This window comes from Schistocerca cancellata, chromosome 2 (assembly GCF_023864275.1).
Source record: "Schistocerca cancellata isolate TAMUIC-IGC-003103 chromosome 2, iqSchCanc2.1, whole genome shotgun sequence".
NCBI lineage: Eukaryota > Metazoa > Arthropoda > Insecta > Orthoptera > Acrididae > Schistocerca > Schistocerca cancellata.
The window spans coordinates 296,463,262-296,486,486 of NC_064627.1; the positions used below are offsets into that span (position 1 = coordinate 296,463,262).

General features: G+C 40.6%; 1 protein-coding gene across 3 annotated transcripts in view; it reads left to right on the forward strand.

Moving 5' to 3' along the window:
• Positions 1-23,225, forward strand: part of LOC126161664 (uncharacterized) — a 496,787-nt gene that overhangs the window by 387,956 nt on the left and 85,606 nt on the right. For all 3 annotated transcript variants that reach the window (XM_049917659.1, XM_049917660.1, XM_049917661.1), the window contains exons 19-21: positions 9,351-9,498; positions 12,151-12,363; positions 12,445-12,587. In XM_049917659.1, the coding sequence (XP_049773616.1) occupies positions 9,351-9,498; positions 12,151-12,363; positions 12,445-12,587 (504 nt within the window). The remainder of the gene's footprint in view (positions 1-9,350; positions 9,499-12,150; positions 12,364-12,444; positions 12,588-23,225) is intronic.

Consider the following 23,225-nt stretch of genomic DNA (forward strand, 5'->3'; position numbering starts at 1 on the left):
TTCGTGTTTGCTGCTATCTCATTTAAATCCTGTCTGCCTAATAAACTATGAAAGTAGAGTGAGACAACAGCAAACGCGGAACATATACGTATCGTGTCATGTTTATATTCGTATTATTCTTATGCCTAATAGTGATACAGTCAGAAATGAAGCATGGCAACCGACTAGATTTTTAAATATAAGATGACTAATTTCTGTGCAGAATTTGATGTACTAAAGAAGCGGCCGCAAAGATTTTCAAATGGAGAAAAATTTTCACCTAACTCTCGTTCAGAACATGTTCTATCATATGCAGTCTGTTATTTGGTTCTTGTTGATCATTACAAAGAAAGCAACAGTGTAAGTAACAACAAATAGCAGTCTCTTGCCATTGTTTCGCTAATGAGATGATTCCTCTCCTTTTTGTTTGTTTTTTATTGTAAGCGGCGGTAGCGCGCACAAAAGCAAGCCATGCCGCGAGCGGCGACAGGTCGTAAACACGCACTATCAGAATGCGACAAACAATGCATGACGCAGTACAGTAATGCATTTTCAGCTTAGAGTGACGTAAACACCTATAACAAAGAAAATGGCACATATCAGATCAAAGCAAAATAAGCAGTCGATTCAAACCAGACGAAGCACGTGAAAAAGGAAGAGTACCCGTATAAATACGGACAGAGCGCCTGACGCATAGCAATGGCTACCTGGTAAAGCTTAACTGCTAAGCTTACGACTCGAACCAAACTACTGTAGCTGTATCGTCTTTCATTTGACCTAAATTGTGTCTCATATTACAATGGACCAACTTTCTTTCGATTTGGAGGTGCGGCCTAAAACTTTTCTCTTCCCTTGAATTTCGAGTCTCAAATTTCAGGTGCGGCTTAGATTCGGGATTTTTTTTCCCTTTATTTCGAGTCTCATTTTTCAGGTGCGGCTTAGATTCGAGTGCATCTTAGATTCGAGTAAATACGGTAGTCATAACAATTATCATATTTCATAAATGGTTAAAGATATCGAAACAAGGTTCTTTGCAAGTGATAACATGCTTAGAGGCACATATTTTGTATGGTAAATGCTCAGAACATTTTCATTCGTCAAGATATGGTAGTAACTCCTCTATAGCAGTAAGAGGTAGACAGAACAGAACACGTGAAGATGTCAGTAGCGCTTTAGGAAACCCCAGGGGCCATGTTTATACATGTCCTCAGCACTTGGGGAGTGGCACTGCTCGATGAGTTAATCTCATCCACAGCAGTTGAAGGGTTAAGACAACTGTTTTAATATAGAAACAAGAAAGAAATTCATTAAAATTTCAATTTGGAGCATTTTAAGATTTTTTAGTGTAACACGTGTCATTCGTGGGACTGATATGTGTTCCTCTAAGGATGGTCACGCTGATGAAACAGTATGGGCAAGGCAAGACAAGGCGTGGCGTGGTGAGTGCAGAAGCATTTACTGGACATGTGCATTCATGCCTTGGTGATGCCTCTTCAAGGCATCATGAACACCTCATAGAAAACGGACATTCTAAAATGTAAATGTTGAAGACTAATGAAGGTTGTAAATCTTAGATCTGGAGTCCAGTTCGGTGTAGTAGGACATATCATCGATGTGTTAAGAGTTCATTACTTACTGATATTTGGATCTGTCTTCACAGTTCATGTAAATACACTCCTGGAAATGGAAAAAAGAACACATTGACACCGGTGTGTCAGACCCACCATACTTGCTCCGGACACTGCGAGAGGGCTGTACAAGCAATGATCACACGCACGTCACAGCGGACACACCAGGAACCGCGGTGTTGGCCGTCGAATGGCGCTAGCTGCGCAGCATTTGTGCACCGCCGCCGTCAGTGTCAGCCAGTTTGCCGTGGCATACAGAGCTCCATCGCAGTCTTTAACACTGGTAGCATGCCGCGACAGCGTGGACGTGAACCGTATGTGCAGTTGACGGACTTTGAGCGAGGGCGTATAGTGGGCATGCGGGAGGCCGGGTGGACGTACCGCCGAATTGCTCAACACGTGGGGCGTGAGGTCTCCACAGCAAATCGATGTTGTCGCCAGTGGTCGGCGGAAGGTGCACGTGCCCGTCGACCTGGGACCGGTCCGCAGAGACGCACGGATGCACGCCAAGACCGTAGGATCCTACGCAGTGCCGTAGGGGACCGCACCGCCACTTCCCAGCAAATTAGGGACACTGTTGCTCCTGGGGTATCGGCGAGGACCATTCGCAACCGTCTCCATGAAGCTGGGCTACGGTCCCGCACACCGTTAGGCCGTCTTCCACTCACGCCGCAACATCGTGCAGCCCGCCTCCAGTGGTGTCGCGACAGGCGTGAATGGAGGGACGAATGGAGACGTGTCGTCTTCAGCGATGAGAGTCGCTTCTGCCTTGGTGCCAATGATGGTCGTATGCGTGTTTGGCGCCGTGCAGGTGAGCGCCACAATCAGGACTGCATACGACCGAGGCACACAGGGCCAACACCCGGCATCATGGTGTGGGGAGCGATCTCCTACACTGGCCGTACACCACTGGTGATCGTCGAGGGGACACTGAATAGTGCACGGTACATCCAAACCGTCATCGAACCCATCGCTCTACCATTCCTAGACCGGCAAGGGAACTTGCTGTTCCAACAGGACAATGCACGTCCGCATGTATCCCGTGCCACCCAACGTGCTCTAGAAGGTGTAAGTCAACTACCCTGGCCAGCAAGATCTCCGGATCTGTCCCCCATTGAGCATGTTTGGGACTGGATGAAGCGTCGTCTCACGCGGTCTACACGTCCAGCACGAACGCTGGTCCAACTGAGGCGCCAGGTGGAAATGGCATGGCAAGCCGTTCCACAGGACTACATCCAGCATCTCTACGATCGTCTCCATGGGAGAATAGCAGCCTGCATTGCTGCGAAAGGTGGATATACACTGTACTAGTGCAGACATTGCGCATGCTCTGTTGCCTGTGTCTATGTGCCTGTGGTTCTGTCAGTGTGATCATGTGATGTATCTGACCCCAGGAATGTGTCAATAAAGTTTCCCCTCCCTGGGACAATGAATTCATGGTGTTCTTATTTCAATTTCCAGGAGTGTAGTTGAAATGATACAGACATATTGGCAGTTGTCGAAGACATTACTTGGCTGCATTCCCGTAAGTTATTCAAACTATTTATATGTTGGGGAAATTCAGGATTCAGTCTAGTGCAATGTTTTGTGTCATAATTGTAAAGTTTCCTATGAAAGATCATTGATGTATCATGTGGTTGTGCACATAGTTCCGCCCCCACCCTCCCCCTTGGGTACAGCCCCAGAAGCAAGGGTATTATGCCCACATGCAACGATTTTGATGCAATAATAAATATGCCAGTGCCCACTAACCTCAAACAATTATTTTCTTCTTGACAAGATCATTTACTATGTGAAGTTCATTCCTCATCTGCTCACTTAGCTGCTCAAAAAGGGCATCAAATTTGTGTAGCTGACATCCTGTCAACAGGCTTTTCAGTGCTGTAAGGATTGTCTTAAAACAGATGCCATATACTATGCACCTGTGATTGAGTATCATGACAGATGTGTCTCGTATGGGATTGCGGCAGTTCTGTCCTCTAAAATGTTGGTCAGCTTTGAAAGACCAATCACCTACACCCCAAAAACATTCACATTTGTGTCAAGAAGTTTCATGTGTATTTGTATGGCAGCAGATTCCGTCTGTTCATGACCACAACTGTTTGCAGATCGATTTTTGGATTTCGGTCCAAGCTCCCAGAAAAGTAAGTGCAGCAGCTCCAGTGGTGGACTTTGTTTTTAAACAGATATAACTACAAAATGTGCTATGCCCCACTGTTGGACAAGCCACTGCAGGCACCTATTCCCACTTTCCTGTTGCCTCAACAGAAGTGTGATTGACAAAACTGTTTTGTGCTCAATCAGCACCTGCAACAAACCCTAGATGCATTCTCATTGATTGTATGTGAGTGTTGGTCTGTGACCTAGTTCTGCACAAAGTTTTGTTAGCAGTGTGGTCTTGGCGGCCGGAACAAGTAGACACAACTTTTGCAACTATTTTGCAATGTGATACAGGCTCACCGCCACAAGCGGATTCTTAACACTAGCCACTGGGTGGTCTGAATGCCCAGTTGTCATCGCATTCTTTCTTTGGCCTTGCATCCCTGAACCAGGTGGCTATGGCACAACTTCATTTTACGTGACCACCCCAAGACCGCCAATGGGAGAGGGTATCCATTGATTTTGTTAGGCAATTTCAGGGAGCTATGTGGTTACTGGTGATGTACACTCTCTCCAACTTTCCCATTATGGCATGTATGTCATCAACAACCACCAATGCTACCATCTGTACCCTCTCTACAATCTTTGCCTTCGAGGGAGCTCCTCACACAGTGATGTCTGACAACAGGTCCCCAGTTCACATCTTCGCAGTTTAAGACTTTCTGTCACAACAACAACATTGAACACCTGACCACTGCCCCTTCCACCAAGCCTCCAACCCAGAGGCCTAAAGAATTGTCAGAACATGTGAAGCTCAAATGCCCAAGGCCTTAACGACAATGTTGACACAGTCTATCCGAAATCTTGCATGAGGTATGTTGCTAGACCACCTACGACCTACGCTTTGTACAGCATGCCCAACCCAAGTACATGTCTGCCTGTATGAAGGGTGCCTTGTGTCTAGGCTCCACATTCAGTTGGCACGGGGGAGGGGGGGGGGCAAGGGCTTATCATAGGGGATGTCTGCTGTTGGATGACACACCCAGTCATGAACTCCTTGTCTCCTTATCTATCACCAGAACCCACTCTGGTCGTGACTGCATTCACAGTCAGTGTTCTCCCCCCCTTCACCTCCTCCAGACCATGGACCCACCTGATACACCAGCATTCGCCTACCTCACCTCTAACCATAACTCCACACTGCCCACTCACCAGTACAACCTGCACCTCATTAGTCCACTTATAAGGGAGCAAACAATTGTTTATTTGTGTGAGAGCCATTGGCACAGAGCTGCTCCCACCACCCAAGCCTCTTCAAGTATTGATTATACTGGAGCAGCATTATGCTTCTGAGATGTTGTCAACATCATTGCCCCTGCAGTGTCAGGCTGAGCCATCATAGTTGGCCAGTCCAGATGAGGGCATGCTGCTTGATTCCTTGGCAAGAAATTATGCCATACCTCCCACCCCACCACACCAGCAGTAACACAAACGCAGCCATTACCAACCCTAGATACCGATTTCAAGGGGGGAGGGATTTAGTATCGATAGCAACCCAGAGGTGCTGCAGCTCGCGACAACTGCCTGCTGTGGTCAGAAAGGATGGAACTGCCATGTCATGTGGATCTTGCATGGAGCTGGAGCCACAGGATGACCAGTACTCTGTTGTGCTGTTCTGTATGAAGCACTTTGTCTAATATCATACTGCTTCAACTTTAGCAATGCCGCTTTGTTTCTGTACTATCTTAGTTTCACTATTGGTATATTTTCAGTGTGCAACTTAAAATGATGCTTTTATTTGAATGGGGAAAGAATATTTACCTTTTTGTGAAAATAACTTTCTGAAATGCATTTGTTCTTTTCAGTCAAAACAGTCATTGAAGGATTCATTTTATTCCTGTATTGTTATTGTTGAGAAGATAATTTGAAGATATATGAAGTAGCATCCCTTAAAGTACAGCAGTTTGTCTACCTTCAGAAACCAATTTTAGTCATCTGATTAGTCTAAATTTGCCAGCACTGATAATATATACTGTGAGAAATCAATCTAAACATGACTTTTGTAACATACAATCAAATTCTCAGCATGAATGAAAAGACAAGTACATAATTATATTAAGAATTTTTGAAAGTGATGTAATAATTTCATTCTCTGGTTTTCAAGGTTTATGATATGGTTCTTTAGTTTCCTTATAAAATATTTGTTATTAAATTCCATTTTCTAATGATAAAAAGTAATTATTATAATATAATAAAATTATTTTCATATTACAATGTTTAAAATAAATATGCTGAGGAGTTAATGTGCTTAGGTGTCTGAAATTTACCTGATCTTTTTCTACAACCCATACCCATTTCATCAATGTATGACTCTGTAATTGCCATTTTCATTCATCCATAACAGTTAAACTGTGTACCAAGTGTCTGTGTTTTGGCAATTATTATCCTACAGTGCTGTCAGCTTTGCAGTTCTGTCAACATTGAGTGTGTGCTTTTATTTATTTAATTATAATAGAGGGAAACATTCCACGTGGGAAAAATATATTTAAAAAGAAAGATGATGAGACTTACCCAACAAAAGCGCTGGCAGGTCGATAGACACACAAATAAACACAAACATACACACAAAACTCAAGCTTTCGCAACAAACTGTTGCCTCATCAGGAAAGAGGGAAGGAGAAGGAAAGACAAAAGGATATGGGTTTTAAGGGAGAGGGTAAGGAGTCATTCCAATCCCGGGAGCGGAAAGACTTACCTTAGGGGGAAAAAAGGACAGGTATACACTCGCACACACACACATATCCATCCATACATACAAGACACAAGCAGACATTTATCTGCTTTGTCTGCTTGTGTCTTGTATGTATGGATGGATATGTGTGTGTGTGCGAGTGTATACCTGTCCTTTTTTCCCCCTAAGGTAAGTCTTTCCGCTCCCGGGATTGGAATGACTCCTTACCCTCTCCCTTAAAACCCATATCCTTTTGTCTTTCCTTCTCCTTCCCTCTTTCCTGATGAGGCAACAGTTTGTTGCGAAAGCTTGAGTTTTGTGTGTATGTTTGTGTTTATTTGTGTGTCTATCGACCTGCCAGCGCTTTTGTTGGGTAAGTCTCATCATATTTATTTAATTAATTTTTTAACTTACATTAATTCTGCATAAATTGGTACATTGGGATTTACCTCTTATTGCAGTGTTGTTGGTACAGAAAGTAAAGATAAATTACATTTGCGTAAAGTAAAATAGATGCTATATAACTACGGATTTTGATGATGGGCAATTTTGGGTAGCTCACTGCATGTGGTTAGATACTTAATGTGAGAGGTTTATGGGTGGAGCATTCCTTGTGGAAGATAGAAACTCTCACCATAGTCCCAGAACAGCTCGTACTTGTACTGTTCATTTAATTTACAACCTGGAATCGGACAGTTCTAGAAATGTAGTTAGGAATGAAGTTAGAAGTACAAGGAATGAAATGACAAAGTTTGGCAGAGGTGAACGTGTGTGTTGAGTTTGAGTAATCTAAATGTGGCGTAGCAAAAGAAATAAGGGAGATAAGATATTTGTTTGTGTTCCAGCATGCTTTCATGTGCTGGTTTCCTCATACCAAAAGAAATTAATCCAATGTTTAAGATATGGCTATAGTAGTGTTGATGAGGAATAACTTTCACTAGTTGATGAGGTATTCAAGATTTATTAATGATGTAGGTTGATAGAAGTGAATTCTTATGCAAATATAAAGTGTGATTATGAAAGTAATGCATAGCAAAAAACTTAATGTAAAACAGAGTAGACCAGTGCATTTGCTCTTTTTAGCAAGAGATACATTTTGTTGTTGAAAGTCACTAGCTAATATGCAGTGCATAAACACCATATATACAAACAGCCAGTAGAGGTAAGACACTTACATTCTGTGAACAGGTTTGGCACTCCGATGAATTTTAGTGGCAGAAAAGAGTATTTCAAATGACAGATCCTGTTTTTAAATGTCAGTATGATCTATGACTCTCTCTCTCTCTCTCTCTCTCTCTCTCTCTCTCTCTCTCTCTCTCTGTCGAACTGTCTGTTCATTATTTGGTAATCAATGGTGGTTGACACCTGAAAACCTGCAACAACTGCTCCTTACATTGCCGGTAGATTAAAGGAGAGCATATGTCTTTCAAAATGTCATGGACTCACTGCAAATTAATATGGCAATACACTGAAGCAGGTTTTACTTTATTGACATTCCATAAAAACTTTCATTTACAAATCCTGTTATATTATTAAATTAAAATGATCAGCTGCCGTGGTTACACATTTAGCTTTCTTTTATGCTATAACATTACAGAAACTCCAACTAACAATTCACAAATTTTGTTCATGTATATTTGAAATGAGTACTTTCCTTACCAAAAGCAAAGCTCAGGCTGATGACCATCAACTTTTATTTTATATTTTTTCCTATTTGTAATGTTACCTCCAACATCCATGGAGGTGTGTCCAAGTGATCGTCTCCAAAGTTCCCCCGACAGTTCCTACAACGTTGATAACTATGGGCGCCACTAACTGTGACATTGCGATTCCTGCAACCTACTGCACTTGGTACAAGGAGCAACTCCAAAATAAATAAAATAAAATAAAGAGCAGAAAAAAATATATTGAAAAATATAAATAACAAATGCTTTCGATTTCCAGGTGATTAGGGTACAGAAATTTCTGTATATTTAATCCAATGGGAAAGTCAACCAAAATTTAGTGCTACTGAAATCTATATCGTCCCAGAATGAATAGGAGTGTTGGACATATTACCACAAAACAATGGGAAGAAAATTTATGATGCCCATATTTTTGCTTTTGTCACAGAAACCTTTGTTTATGAAACAATGACAAAGCATCGTTGTTCTAATTGATTGTTACTCACCACATGAATTGAGACCTGAGATTTATTTGATGTCATGACATGGAATAATACCTGCACAATTAGAGAAACTTGTCATTTGTAAAACAGAAGTGCATAGCAACTGAAATTTTACACTAGTAATGGATTTAAAGTGAGGGAAACTAACTTGCCTTGAATGAAGGGAAAGCTGTAGCAGTTATATAACAGGAAAAAAATTACCTGAAAATATATGAGGATAAACATACATATTTCATTTGTAGTGTATTACATTGTTTCATTCATTATACGTTTTTAATGTGGGTTGTCATAGGATTTCATGTAACAGATACTTCAGAATGCCAAAAATCTGCAGCTTAAACTTGAATTGATTACAGTTTTTGTATTTTCGGTAAATTTTTCCATAAATGTGTCATGAATTTTTTGTCGTGTTGGATTTGTGTGTAAAATCGAGCTTTGATCACTTTCTGTGTCATCATTGTCAGCAGTTTTCTATGTGCCATGTGGTACAGTAGTCAGTCAGCCCAAGTAAAGTCATGGAGACTTCACAAAATGGCACAACTTCCATGTGATACCAGATATTATGTCAGTGTCTATGATAGAGGAGTGTTAGTAACAGTGCTCATTTCATTAGATAGTGGATAACTCAGCTTATTTCTCTGTAGGCATGAAAACCTGTGTTTTCATGTCAGTGAATGATTGGAAAATAGTGTAATATGCTTGTATGAAAGAACATTAGACATAGTTTGCTTTTTTGTTTGTACAGATTGATGAAAGAGCTACAGGAGTACTATAACACATCCATCGGTATTGAAACTTCATGGGAAGAAGGAGAGAAATGCTGTGTTTTTAATGCTGCAGATAAATTGTGGTGTCGAGGAATTATTACAAACATCACAGATGATGAAGCTTTGGTATGACTAAGAATTAATGTTCTGTACTTAGTAATTTCTTATGTGTATAACAAGGGGCAAACATTTCATTATTCATGGTTCAAAATAAGCAGAAAATATATTTATATATTAGCTGACAATAAACTTAAAGTAATTTTTACAGTTATATTCACGTATTTTGTTGGCAGTACAAGGTCTTCATAATATTCTAAATAGTAATAAGAAATAGCGTTAGGTGTCCTAGATAGAAGACCTCCACAGTCATAGTTGTGAAAATCATTCGCATTGTGCTAGGCCTGAGTGTAAATATGTTTTACACAAAATTGTTCATTTATGACATAGTGATTATGTTTGTGATAACTTAATGCCTTTTCAGGGACATTTAAAAACTTTAGAAGTTACAGATGATGGGATGTGTAACATACTCATTATAGTCCAAGTGTTTAAAGCTATACAAGTAGTGGAGCAGCAGATTCACTGTCTCTCAAAAAGCAACTCTGATTTTATAATAATAATAATAATGATAATAATTTTATTATAATAATAATTATTATTATTGTGAATAAGCCCATTGGGACTATGCAAAGTAGTTAGAGGTGGGCATTTGCCTTTCTTTGTGCCCATATTTCTTTTGTTCTCTTCTTGTGGGGTTCCTTTTTCTCTTGGGACCATGTTGTTCCAGTCTTTTTCTGCGGTTTTACCTCCTGGCCAGCTTGCCATTTGTGAATTTTGGATCTGAAGGTTTTCCGGTTTTATACTTCTTGAGGTGTAATTCCTGCCAATTTCAGATCAGTTTTAATCTCACCAATCCATTCAATATGTCTGTTTTGGCTTTACTCCTGTTGTCAAAGTAGTCGACTATTTGTTTATTAAGTTTGTCATAATAATAATAATAATAATAATAAATAAAATTATTCCATTGACTACTTTAAGTTAAGCTATGAACTGCTTGCTGTCACTCACATGATGTAGCTTGTTAGTCACATTGAGGAGATCGGTATTGTCTGCACTGTTAAGGTTGTCTTGTCATGCTGTGTTGGCTGATGTTGTTCAGAACCTCAAAAGTCAGTGAGGTAAGCAGTGACAATCAATAATCCAGAATTAATGTTCATTCTGCAGTATGCTGTGTACTGATTTGAAATTTCCTGGTAGGTTAAAACTGTGTGCCGAAGAAGAGTTCAAACCTAGGACCTTAGCCTTTTGCAGTGGAGTGCTCTACCAACTGAACTATCCAAGTACAGCTCATGACTTGCTCTCACAGCCTTACTTCCATCAGTACTTCCTCTCCAGCCTTCAAAATGTCCTCAAGGATGTAACTAATGTATTTCTCAAGAATATCCTTTCTTTCAGGAGTACTTCTGCTATGCACGTAGGACTTCCAACTATAGGAGAAGAGGTACTGTCAGATGTAAAGCTTCAAAGGCAAGCTGTTAGTCATGCATGGATGACTCAGCCAGTAGAGCACTTGTCTGCGAAAGGTAATGATACCAGTGTAATAGTCTGGTGCACAGTTTTAATCTGCCAGGACTTTTCAAAATCAGTAATATTTGAAAGCTGTGTTCTGTTGTCTTTTGGTGGATCATTCTGTCACTGATCTCTGTATCTTATTTCCAATATAAGACCTCTAAAATAGTGATAAGATATTTGTATAGTAAGCTTCAGAGTTCAGCAGTCCCCATCAGTTAATTTCATAAGCCTACTACAGAGCCAAAATTGGATATACTGCATTCGACATTTCCACTTTGTGACATCCGTAATAGTGGTATTTGCCACTGTAAAGGTATAAATTACCAAAAAAGGTGGTACATCAGCTAAGATGCTGGGCTCACATTTGGGAGAAATGAGGTTCAGATTCCCACATGGTATCCAGATTTGGGTTTCCAGTGTTTTCCCCATATCAAATATAAAATGAACATGTGTGCATACGTGCCCCCCTCCACACACACACACACACACACACACACACACACACACACACACACACACACAGGAGACTATAATATGGTGAAACTTGCAAGAGGTTGTACACACTAAGGAGACTATATAATGGTGAAACTTACAACAGGTTGTACAAACGTAATTCTCTCTTTGTTCAAAGCTTGTGGTACGAAAGCTGATAATGTACAGATCAGTGATTATTTCTGTAGTGGACTGACAAGACAGCCAGTCCACAGTGACGGGTAACTGAAAGGCACGCGTACACACACGCCGACTGTCGTGAAGTCTGGAACAGGATACGTATGAATGCACTAAAGAAAAGTACGTATCTGAGTTAATACTTAACTTTTAATTCATCCTTGTGGTACATCGCTATTGACGATACAAATGAGACTCTCTCCAGATATGGTTAATGGCGCCTTGCTAGGTCATAGGCATGGACTTAGCTGAAGGCTATTCTAACTGTCTCTCGGCAAATGAGAGAAAGGCTTCGTCAGTGTAGTCGCTAGCAAAGTCGTCGTACAACTGGGGCGAGTGCTAGTCCGTCTTTCTAGACCTGCGATTACTGACAGTGGCGACACGCGGGTCCAACATGTACTAATGGACTGCGGCCGATTTAAAGCTACCACCTAGCAAGTGTGGTGTCTGGCGGTGACACCACAATTTCTGTCCATCACCCTCCAAACATGTGCTTATCAAACTTTGTTACTGACCTGACTGCAACAAATTTTCCAGGTTTTTCTGACGGATTTTGCAACCTACACAAAGGTTCCCATTAACTGCATTCAAGCACTTGATCCTCGATTTTCTGAAGTACACAGTGGTGCAATTGCCTGTCACTTAGTTGGCATAAAAGCAGCTGGAGATAGATCTCAGTGGCCAAGTTTAGCATGTGAACATCTCGCAGATCTTATTCATAATTACACAGAGCTTTACATCACTAAACGGGTAAGTCTTGACAAATTCTGTAAGCCCATATACCTTTGTAAGCAATAATTTTCTGCTTTATGAAAGCAATATTTCTTGCAGGGAGAGATTGAAAACAATTCACTTCCTGTTGAACTTTGGGTAAAAGATGTTTTTGAGGGAGGACCATTGGACCCAATAACAGAAGTATGGAATACATTGAATCAGAAGCTGATAGATCAAGGACTTGCTATTCCTCTGAAACTGTAAGTGATATTTGAATTAGTTCCTTATTCATCAAAGATTTATCTGTAAATCACCCATTCATATTATTAATTTTTGACTTAGTACCTATTATTACAAATTATTTGTCTTTTATGTCTGGTGTGTGTTGTGTATGTGCCTTAGTAATGTTAATTGTGTCAAAGTAACAGTTACTATATCAAAAAGAGAAGTCCTCAAAAACACCAAGGAGATATTTGAATTTTAACATCAAAGTAGCAACCAATTTATGCAGAAGCATTTTGAAATTTTGTATCTTCTTGACATTGTATCACAGAATGTCAGGAAATAAGAATTTTGTGTTTGGTTGTGAATCAATCTATGGCATTCTACAGGAATCAGAGTGTGTTATTAATGGAAGCACACGTTATCTAGAAATTTTCAGTTTTGAATCTGACAGTTATGTTTTTGTCATGAATTCAGATATTTATGCAGTTATTACTTTAATACATTTAAATAAAAGGAGAATCCCCTCATCCTCACAGTAGGTGGGTCCCTGTCATCCTGGGATCTGAGGGACTTTCCATCCCTTTCTAAACTTCCTCAATATATTCCTATCTACTCCCTGAGGAAGAAACTATTAGGTGTGGAAGCTAGGATAGTGAGTGTACTATTTTATGTGTCTGTCAGCAACACTGATATTTCTCCTGGTTGTAAGTGCTGGCCATCAACTCTGACTCAAAATTTTAAAAATACTGACTTATTCTGCCTTGCTTGGAAAAGCACAGATGACAATCTTGAAGCAGGCTCAGCCTTTGGGAAGCGTCTCCCGGCTCGAGTGCTTGCTTGGGAGCTGCCAAGCATTCTCCTATATAGACACAAAGCCGACATGTGCACTGTTAATATTGCACCTGTAGTAGATTGGTTACATCAGGTGATGAACTATTTTTTTTCTGATCTTAAACTATTAAGAAAGACAGAGGACATAATGTGCTGTGTTGTTTGGCTGGCTTTTTGCTTCATTTGTTTTTCCTTAAAAATAAAAAAATACATAAAAAACATTTTTCTCGACAAAAGAGTGAATCATATGTACGCACAATTTACTGAATTTTTGTGTTATTTGGAAATCAAGATGTATGTCACAATAAAACAATTCTAAATTTGTGCTGCTGTTGTCAGTCATTTATCAGAGTTTTAAAATTAAATTACGTTTAATCACATTTGAGAAAGTACTCTTAACAGATAAAAATAAGTAAGCCAGTGGAAATCACAGCGAGGCATGAAGACCTGCACAGCTCAGATCTGAATTTCATTTTGCAATTCATTTTATGGATCTCCAAAAGAGGTAAATTTCCTTGAATATTATGCAAAACTGGTTCTGGCTTTAATCCCCCCCCCCCCCCATGTCATGATATAGAAAATGACAGTGTGTGGTGCCAAGAGTATCTTTGTATGAGGTGGCTACTGTGACTCCAAGGATTGCAGCAATACATCATATGAGGATGGTCATTGCTCTGCTACAGAGCAAGATTGCAGTTCATATCTTGGCACTGAAGCTCCCATTATGCTGATACTAATTACAACTGTAATAGCACTATTATGAAACTAGACTTAGATTGTGTAAATCTGATTGCACATATTCGTAAAGACTGTTCTGTATTGGTTCATTGAGAGTGATTTAACTCGTGTTACTTGGAGTAAAAATGTTTGTTCCATACTGTGTTTTGGGTTATTAACTTAGTGTCAATCTTGTTTTCCACAAATACGTGTTTGTAGTAGTTACCTGCCAGTTTGTGTTAGCCTCATTCAAAATTGTAAATATTCTAGGCCTTATTAAAAGAAAAAAAATTACAACTTTTTTTCCCAATTGGGTGCCTGTGATGTCCTTACATACGCACTAAATTTCATTATCCTTTGCAGAGTATCGTAAACAGTGTGCATCATGTACATTAATGTCAGGGACATAATTTAATTAAATGTTCAGTAATTTAGTTAAATGTTCTGTACCGTATGGGTCAGTAAATGTGACCCTTATCTTTCTTTTGTATGTCAATAACCTGAGTTTAACTGTGGATGAGTATAAACTTACCGTATTTACTGATGACACTGCAACGGTTGATAAACAAAGTTAGTAACAATACAGCCAGTAGGCACAGAATAATCAGCTTATAAGAAAGAGTAAACAAGCTATCACACAAGAATTTCAAAGTGTTCAAAAAATGAATCAAGACATCACATTTATCCCTTTCATTGATCAGACATTTGATAACAGTAGGTTTATAATTGTAATGCAATTAAAACAACTGAGCATGTGGAATATGTTATTGCAAAAGTAAGCCAATGCTCCCCTTTGTTTTTTTTTAATGTTAGAATCCTCTATTAATGAGAAACCAACAAGTACAACTAATCATGCCTACTTTCATTGTCACGTAAAATATCAAATCTTATTTTGTGGAAATTCAAAAGCAGCTATCTGTACTTTCAGGTTGCAAAGAATGTTGATCATAATTATAAGTGGATGCAAAGCTAGACATCTCGTTCACTCTTAGCTCTCAGGTATTCCTGCTTCATGTATCTACATTATTCTAACTCGGTTGTTGTTTAAAATGTGGTATATAAGGAGAACTGATTTCTTAAAGTTATATTCGTGACCATAATACAAGATTACCTAACCAAAATTTCCCTGATCTGCCAAACAGTTTTAACTTGACAGAACAGTTCATGCCATCTGAAGAGTGCAGATGCGCTTGGAGGGGTGAGCTGTGGTGACTGGGTGGAGAGCCCAGTGGAAACACTCTTGACAGTAAGTAAATAACAACTATTTAACATCAGTGGATGATGTGTTGTGGGTCATGAAGGCAACACGCCTCCCTCTCTTGTTCTGGGTGAGGGCTTCTGCCCTGAGCTAGTTCCCTGGGATGCTGACAGCAGGCCTGTGGTAGCCCAGCACCCTCTAGAGGCCACAATCATTGATGTCAGTGACATCCTACTTCCTGTGGTGGCTTGGAGCCCTGACGGCTCCTCATGCATCACCACAGCAGCGTGTGGGGACAGCTGTGTGTAGAATTTGGCTTACTGCCATCTGGCAGGAGTTGGACATCGGCTGGGACTGAGGCACCAAGTCCCACTAGGAATTCAGCATTGGCAACAGCAGGCACAGATGGCAGGTCAGCAGTGCTGTGTCACAAAGTCCCATGAAGAACTGAGTGCTGATGGCGGCTGGCTCAGCCCAACATTTGAACCCTTGGCTGCTGCTGGTGAAGCCCAGTCACTGTCCTACCTGGCATAGCCCTGGTGACGTGATGGCACAGGTGGACTTCACAACAGTGAGGCTTGTCCCCTTCCTGAAAATTCAGACTTATTTATATGCTTCTGGTGTGCATTTGTTTCACTAAAACCCAGCACCTAGTCATATCATCCATAATGAGAGACTTGCCCTGGTATGGTGACATTGACCTGCCTGCTACAGTCGTTACCTGTGTGTGGTGCAGTTCTTCGCTGAGTGCGGAAAAGACCTAGTCCCTCGGGTCTTGCTAAGACCTGGCTCTCTATTGCAATTACCTCTTTCCTTAATCTGTAAAACAAGTACATAATATTAAATTGGCTATGCTTCACTACAATTACTATATTAATCTCCATCTTCGTCAAACTATTTTTCATCCTTTGCTCAGGGAGTCCAATCTCTGGGAACTTAATTTACCATTGGATCGGATTTCTGTGTTGCTCGCTGTATCAAATACATAAGAATTAGGCAGAGCAAAATCAAAAACAGTATGGCACTAGGAACTGCAACACTCAGTCATGGTTACCTGACATCCCGATATTATTCCACATGCTGCAACAATTGCTCCACAGTGATTCACTCTTCCTGTGCTGCTATCTTCCAACTTAGTGAACAGTCCAGCCTGAGTTCTTAGGTGTTATTAAGGAAGGTAAGGTTTTATTTGGACATCTCTAGAGTTTCATCTGGCCAGTACAGCTGTGGCTGTGTCACATTCACAAGGGTAACTCCCATCATAGTAGCTGGTAAATGAAATGTGGGTCCCATAATATTACAGGGTGGTCCATTGATTGTGACCGGGCCAAATATCTCACGAAATAAGCGTCAAACAAAAAAAACTACAAAGAACGAAACTCGTCTAGCTTGAAGGGGGAAACCAGATGGCGCTATGGTTGGCCCGCTAGATGGTGCTGCCATAGGTCAAACAGATGTCAACTGTCTTTTTTTAAGTAGGAGCCCCCATTTCTTATTACATATTCATGTAGTATGTAAAGAAATATGAATGTTTTAGTTGGACACTTTTTCGCTTTTTGATAAATGGCGTTGTAATAGTCACAAACATATGGCTCACAATTTTAGACGAACAGTTGGTAATAGGTAAGTTTTTTAAATTAAATTACAGGACATAGGTATGTTTGAACATTTTATTTTGGTTGTTCCAATGTGATACATGTATCTTTGTGAACTTATCATTTCTGAGAACGCATGTTGCTACAGCGTGATTACCTGTAAATACCACATTAATGCAGTAAATGCTCAAAATGATGTCCGTCAACCTCAATGCATTTGGCAATATGTGTAACGACATTGCTCTCAACAGCGAGTAGTTTGCCTTCCATAATGTTCGCACCTGCATTGACAATGCGCTGACGCATGTTGTCAGGCATTGTCAGTGGATCACGATAGCAAATATCCTTCAACTTTCCCCACAGAAAGAAGTTCAGGGATGTCAGATCTGGTGAACGTGTGAGCCATGGTATGGTGCTTCGACAACCAATCCACCTGTCATGAAATATGCTATTTAATACCGCTTCAACCGCACGCAAGCTATGTGCCAGACATCCATCATGTTGGAAGTACATCGCCATTGTGTCATGCAGTGAAACATTTTGTAGTAACATCGTTAGAACATTACGTAGGAAATCTGCATACATTGCACCATTTAGATTGCCATCGATAAAATGGTGGCAAATTATCCTTCCTTCCTATAATGCCGCACCATACATTAACACGCCAAGGTCGCTGATGTTCCACTTGTTGCAGCCATCGTGGATTTTCTGTTGCCCAAAAGTGCATATTATACCGGTTTACGTTACTGCTGTTGGTGAATGACGCTTTGTCGCTAAATAGATCTGTCATCGTCCCGCAATTTCTCTTGTGCCCAGTGGCAGAACTGTACACGACGTTCAAAGTTGTCGCCGTGCAATTCCTGGTGCATAGAAATATGGTACGAGTGCAATCGATGTTGATGTATCATTCTCAACACGATTTTTGAGATTCCCGATTCTCGCACAGTTTGTCTGCTACTGATGTGCGGATTAGCCGCGACAGCAGCTAAAACACCTACTTGGACATAATCATTTGTTGCAGGTCATGGTTGACATTTCACACGTGGCTGAACACTTCCTGTTTCCTTTAATAACGGAACTATCGCGCGAACGGTCTGGACACTTGTTTGATGTCATCCAGGATACCGAGCAGCATACATAGCACATGCCCGTTGGGCATTTTGATCATAATAGCCATACATCAACACGATATCAACCTTTTCCGTAATTGGTAATCGGTCCACTTTGACACGGGTAATGTATCACGAAGCAAATACCGTCCGCACTGACAGAATGTTGCGTGATACCACGCACTTATACGTTTGTGACTATTACAGCACCATCTGTCACAAAGCGAAGAAAGTGGTCCAACTAAAACATTCATATTTCTTTACGTACTACACGAATATGTAATAAAAAATGGGGGTTCCTATTTAAAAAAACACAGTTATTATCCGTTTGATCTATGGCAGCACCATCTAGCGGGCCAACCATAGAGCCATCTGGTTTCCCCCTCCAAGCTAAACAAGTTTCGTTCTTTGCAGTTTTTTTCATTTGATGCTTATTTCGTGAGATACTTGGCCCGGTCACTATCAATATGTGGTCCCGTTGAGTAACAGTCCATTACTTCACAATTCTAAATGTCTTGCCCTCATGATCTTCCCTTGCTCATAGCATCTAGCAACCACTACTGCCTTGTTGTCCACTGAGTATATCCCAATGTAAACACACTGTCTGAAAACACCACTCTAGTTCTATCACCTCTTTTTGGCAACGGTGTCCCTGTGTTTTACCTCTTGCATGTTGCATGTGGTACCACCCATTGCAATCTCGCAAGTTGGGCATATGGTGAATATCCTGCTCCGACATTGCTGAAACATCCCCCCTCCCTCTCCAGTTATCACCATGTGTTGATCCCTGTCTTCTGACAATAGTAACACCCCTTTTTCTCTCACTTACACAAACTTTCTTGCTGCCGTTAATGCATCAGATAAGTGTGCACTATGTAACACCTAAACACTACATGCTTGCTTGCTACTGGTATCCTTACTGACATGTATAACCACGCATTATCTGTCATTAGACCCACTGTAGCACCCTGCTAGTAGAATGGCAAGTTCTGGCTGCTCAGCTCTGCTACTTATTGTAATTCCAGTGGTAATTGAAGAGCTGACATGGAAAAGGGTGTAAGTACCCAAAAGTAAATTTTTCTGGAGTTAAGAAAATATAACTGGAACTTCAGAAATTTCTTGTAATTTTTAGGTACAATCAGTTTAGTTGTGTGTTTTGAACAGTGCTCACTATAGATATTAACAAAAGGTATTGAAGTCATTGTCATACACAACAATAAAAAGTTATGAAGAGCAGATGTCCTTGTAGAACTAATGATATTTTGGATCTAGGTAATCCGACATAGCCAATAAATCCTTTTTCTTGGAATCACTGATTTTCATTACATGTGTCTTATTGTTGAAGGCATGCCTGTTCTCTAATTCCTCATGTTTTCCCTTCTTGAAAATAGTGTGATGCTTCCATTTCATTGAAGGTTTTCTTTGTTTTAATTTGTAGTAAATCTGTCACAGACACTTTGATCCACGATTTGTTAGTGATCTGTTGTATTGCTGTTGTGTTTATAAACTCATCACAGGCATGGAAGACATCAAAGAAATCCAATTTTGCCATTGGCGCCACCTGAAATGGGTTGTGTAACTGCGACAGTTTCACTACACTCTGAAGTTCTTTTGGCACCATGGCTTTGCAAACAGGTTTTTGTTTTTCAATAATGCCAAAATCTTGAACACAAGGTGTATAAGAATGCCCAGAGACCAGAACCTTCAGTTCAATTGAATCATAGTATCCTCTCACTACTAGATACATTGGAACCAGCAACACAATCTTGTTCTTAGTCTGACCAGCGCAGTTGTCACACCATATTTCCAGCTGGCACTTAGGTGTCAATTGATTGGACAGAACCTTTAAAAGACATGATGCAATAGCGCTACCTCCACGGCCTCCAATTCCTTCGTGCCACATACACATGACTGCAGAATTTCCCACACGAATACACAAGTTGTAATTCGACTGCTGGTGCATATAAAACATGTTACTATGTGTTAAAGTGGGCATGAACATAACCTGTTGCATATCGATAGCTACAGTCACTACGATGCTCGAAGGATATTGACTAGATTTAATGGGAGCAGAAAGAAGTCTTACAGCTTTCCTGAGGTGAAGCTCTTTTGCAGAAATTGCAGCGAATCTGGATGCCCCACTGCTGGCGTTTATTTCATTGATGCGGCAGGTATCTGTTCTCTCCCATCAAAAATGCAGATTGGGAAATTCTCTCTTGAAGACTCTGTGATAAAATTGACCATCAATATGTGTCTTAAGAAATTTTTCCTTGAATGCGTGATAAAGCCGATTACGTGTAAGTCAGGACTGAGGTACTGCTTTGCTGACTTCTGCCTCGAATAATGGCTTTCTTCTGTTGGGAATGATCGTACATGATCTTTTATGTTATGTATGTCAGTGGCATTATATTTTTGCTTGTGTGATGCAGCAGAAGTGCCTCGGACATCCCTGAACACTATATCTCCTTTCTTTAAACATTCTAAGAGAAGTTGGTTTCCGAAAACATGTAAGAAAATATTGTTACAGACCCATAAGGTACCTTGCCATGATGGAATAGTGCACATAGCTGACACTTGTTTTCTGCTGTCTGCTGGATCTTCATAGCTCCCATGGCATCTTCTTGCAATGTTCATCAGTTGAATTCGACTCATTAAATACGTGCCTTGTGCATTTTTTGCTAAATGAGAGAATCCTCATACAGCTTCTGGATGTCACTCTTGATCAGTGATTGGCATGCATATCGGCATCTACAGGAACCCTGGATAGAATTAACACAGCGGAATCAGCAACAATATTGAAGGAGTTTAATGCAAACAATGTGTTGATTATGTTGTTATATTTAACAAAGAACTGATTGAAACATACCTTGTCTGGAGATTTATACACTTCTTTCACTTTTAGGATGTTCCTTGACATCTTAGCTCTCTCTAATTCTTCAGCAAGCGTCAAAACATACTTAAATGGGTAGTGCATATAAATCAACACTCAGGCTTCACTAAGTGTAGCATAGACTCTCACTGAATACTGAATGGCACATGCATCCTTTTCCACGCCAACAACCTGGAGTTACATCAGATGCCATCCAGTGGTGTCAGTGGGAACTACAAGCAGTCGCTCTGGACTTAGATCTCTCTCCAGGCCACTGGCGGTGGCACATAGGACATTTTCAATGCAAAATTTGAATAATGACTGATTTAGCACTTACACCCTTTTCCATGTCAGCTCTTCAATTTTCCTTGCATTTTCCTCAATGCCCTCAGATACAGCTCAGATGACAGTGAGATCAGACTTAATTGCCCACATTGCGTAGTGGTTGGAGTAGTGTTGTCATCTTATTCATGCATCTAGTACTTGCATTCATGTTTGTACTGCTGCCAAGTCCAAGTTTACTATCTGAGACTCTGGCATAATTCATGACTTCCGTAGTAATCTCTCGAAGCTTGTGTTAGTTGTTCAACATGCTGCTTTCCAAGTGTATTTTACCTTCAGTATCTATCCATCGCCCTTTTGCTCTTCTGGACTGGAGCAATACCATCCCAGTTGCATCCTCCATCTGCTGCTTTTATTGTGCACATGTCCCGAGCAACTTTCTGTTGTACTCCTGGAAACATCTCCTCCAGCCTCCGTATCTCAGTCCACAATTCCCACACATTAAACAATAAACTTAATTGACCAACCATGACTGGATAACACTATGTGTGGTTGCCTGGAAAATAAAATTCCTCTGTCCAGGTGAATTTGCAGTGCCCCCACTCTGCCCCCAGTGAAGAGGTACACCCCTGCCAAAACTACCATTCTTCTTTTCTGTTCTTCTTCCATACAACAACCTGAAGATGGGGACCAACATCACCTCCCCTTCCCTCAGAAGCCTTCTGTCCCCAAACAGCATGTCTTGATATACTGATTATAAATCTCACCCTAATGCAGTCGTACAATCTCTTCTAAAATAATGTCTGTGCCCTACACTATACTCAAATGAAAAATATCCAAAAAACTGCAAAACACAATATATATTAATTGTTTCCTTTGCCTCAGTGCCCATTGAGTATAAGGTATCAGGACTTCCGCCTCTTATTGCTCATCCTTCCACTTTTTATTCTTTGCCTCTTTTTCTTGCTTTGATTAATACTTTTCATGGAATTCCCTTGAAAGATCATAGATGCACAATTTTTGACCTTGTCAGAAGCGTTTATTGGTGTTGTGATCTCAATTACTTGGTAAGAGCACTAGTACTGCGTTAAAAGTTTTTGTTTTCCCTTTGGAGTAATGAACTTGATAACTTCAATCATTTCCTATTTTCTACTGAGATAACATTCCACTCACTTTACTTGCCTCTTCCTGTTTCTCCAGCGCCTTAGTATTTGCTCACTGGACCTTTCTCCATATTTCCCTCACCATCTTGCAAATCCTCAGACTGACTCTACTTTTCTGTCTCCTTTCAGTGTAATCATTTTGAATGGTAATGGCATCTTCTTCCCAGTTCGAGTTATGACAACCCTTGTGCTAGTGTGCAACGTGGAATGGAAAATACTCACTCCGGGGGATAGGCATGTGTGTCAGTCAGAAGGTGTGCATTCATGTAATAACTAAACATCTTTCCAGTTGTTCAATGAACTCGTTCCGTCCTTCCATTAGCATATGGATGAAGTGGATCAGTTCTCAATTTTTTTACTTTAATAACCTACAAAACTCTCTCATCAGGTGTGACATGAAGTTCATCCCTTGGTCTTTAATTATTATCTCCAGCATCCCAATCTAGTGTATCCACCTATTAATCAGTGCCTGCATGACTGTGAATGCTTGTTGCTTCCCCTCCTCCCACCCACCCTTCCCCACCCCCACCCCCACCCCCGTCTCAATGTCATGAGAAAAATGGTCTTCTGTCAGCACAAAATGATTACCTGCTGGTGTTCATTTGAATAGTCCTAACACGTCCACTGCAATTAAACTACACAGATGTGTTGCTTCTGGCAACTTCTGCAATAGTACCTGCTTCTGATTCAAATGTGCACACTGCAAACATTCCACAAGATTTCTGATAGACCGATCAACACCATTTTTTCTTCCCCTCCGCCACTCTCAAATTCATCATCCTGCGTCCTCCCATGGCCCTATAAGATGTGATTATGCATTTCAAAATGTACTTCATGTTTCAATTCTACTGGCACAACCACATATGGTCCTAATTTTGTTTTTCTGCATAATAATCCAACATGCAGGCT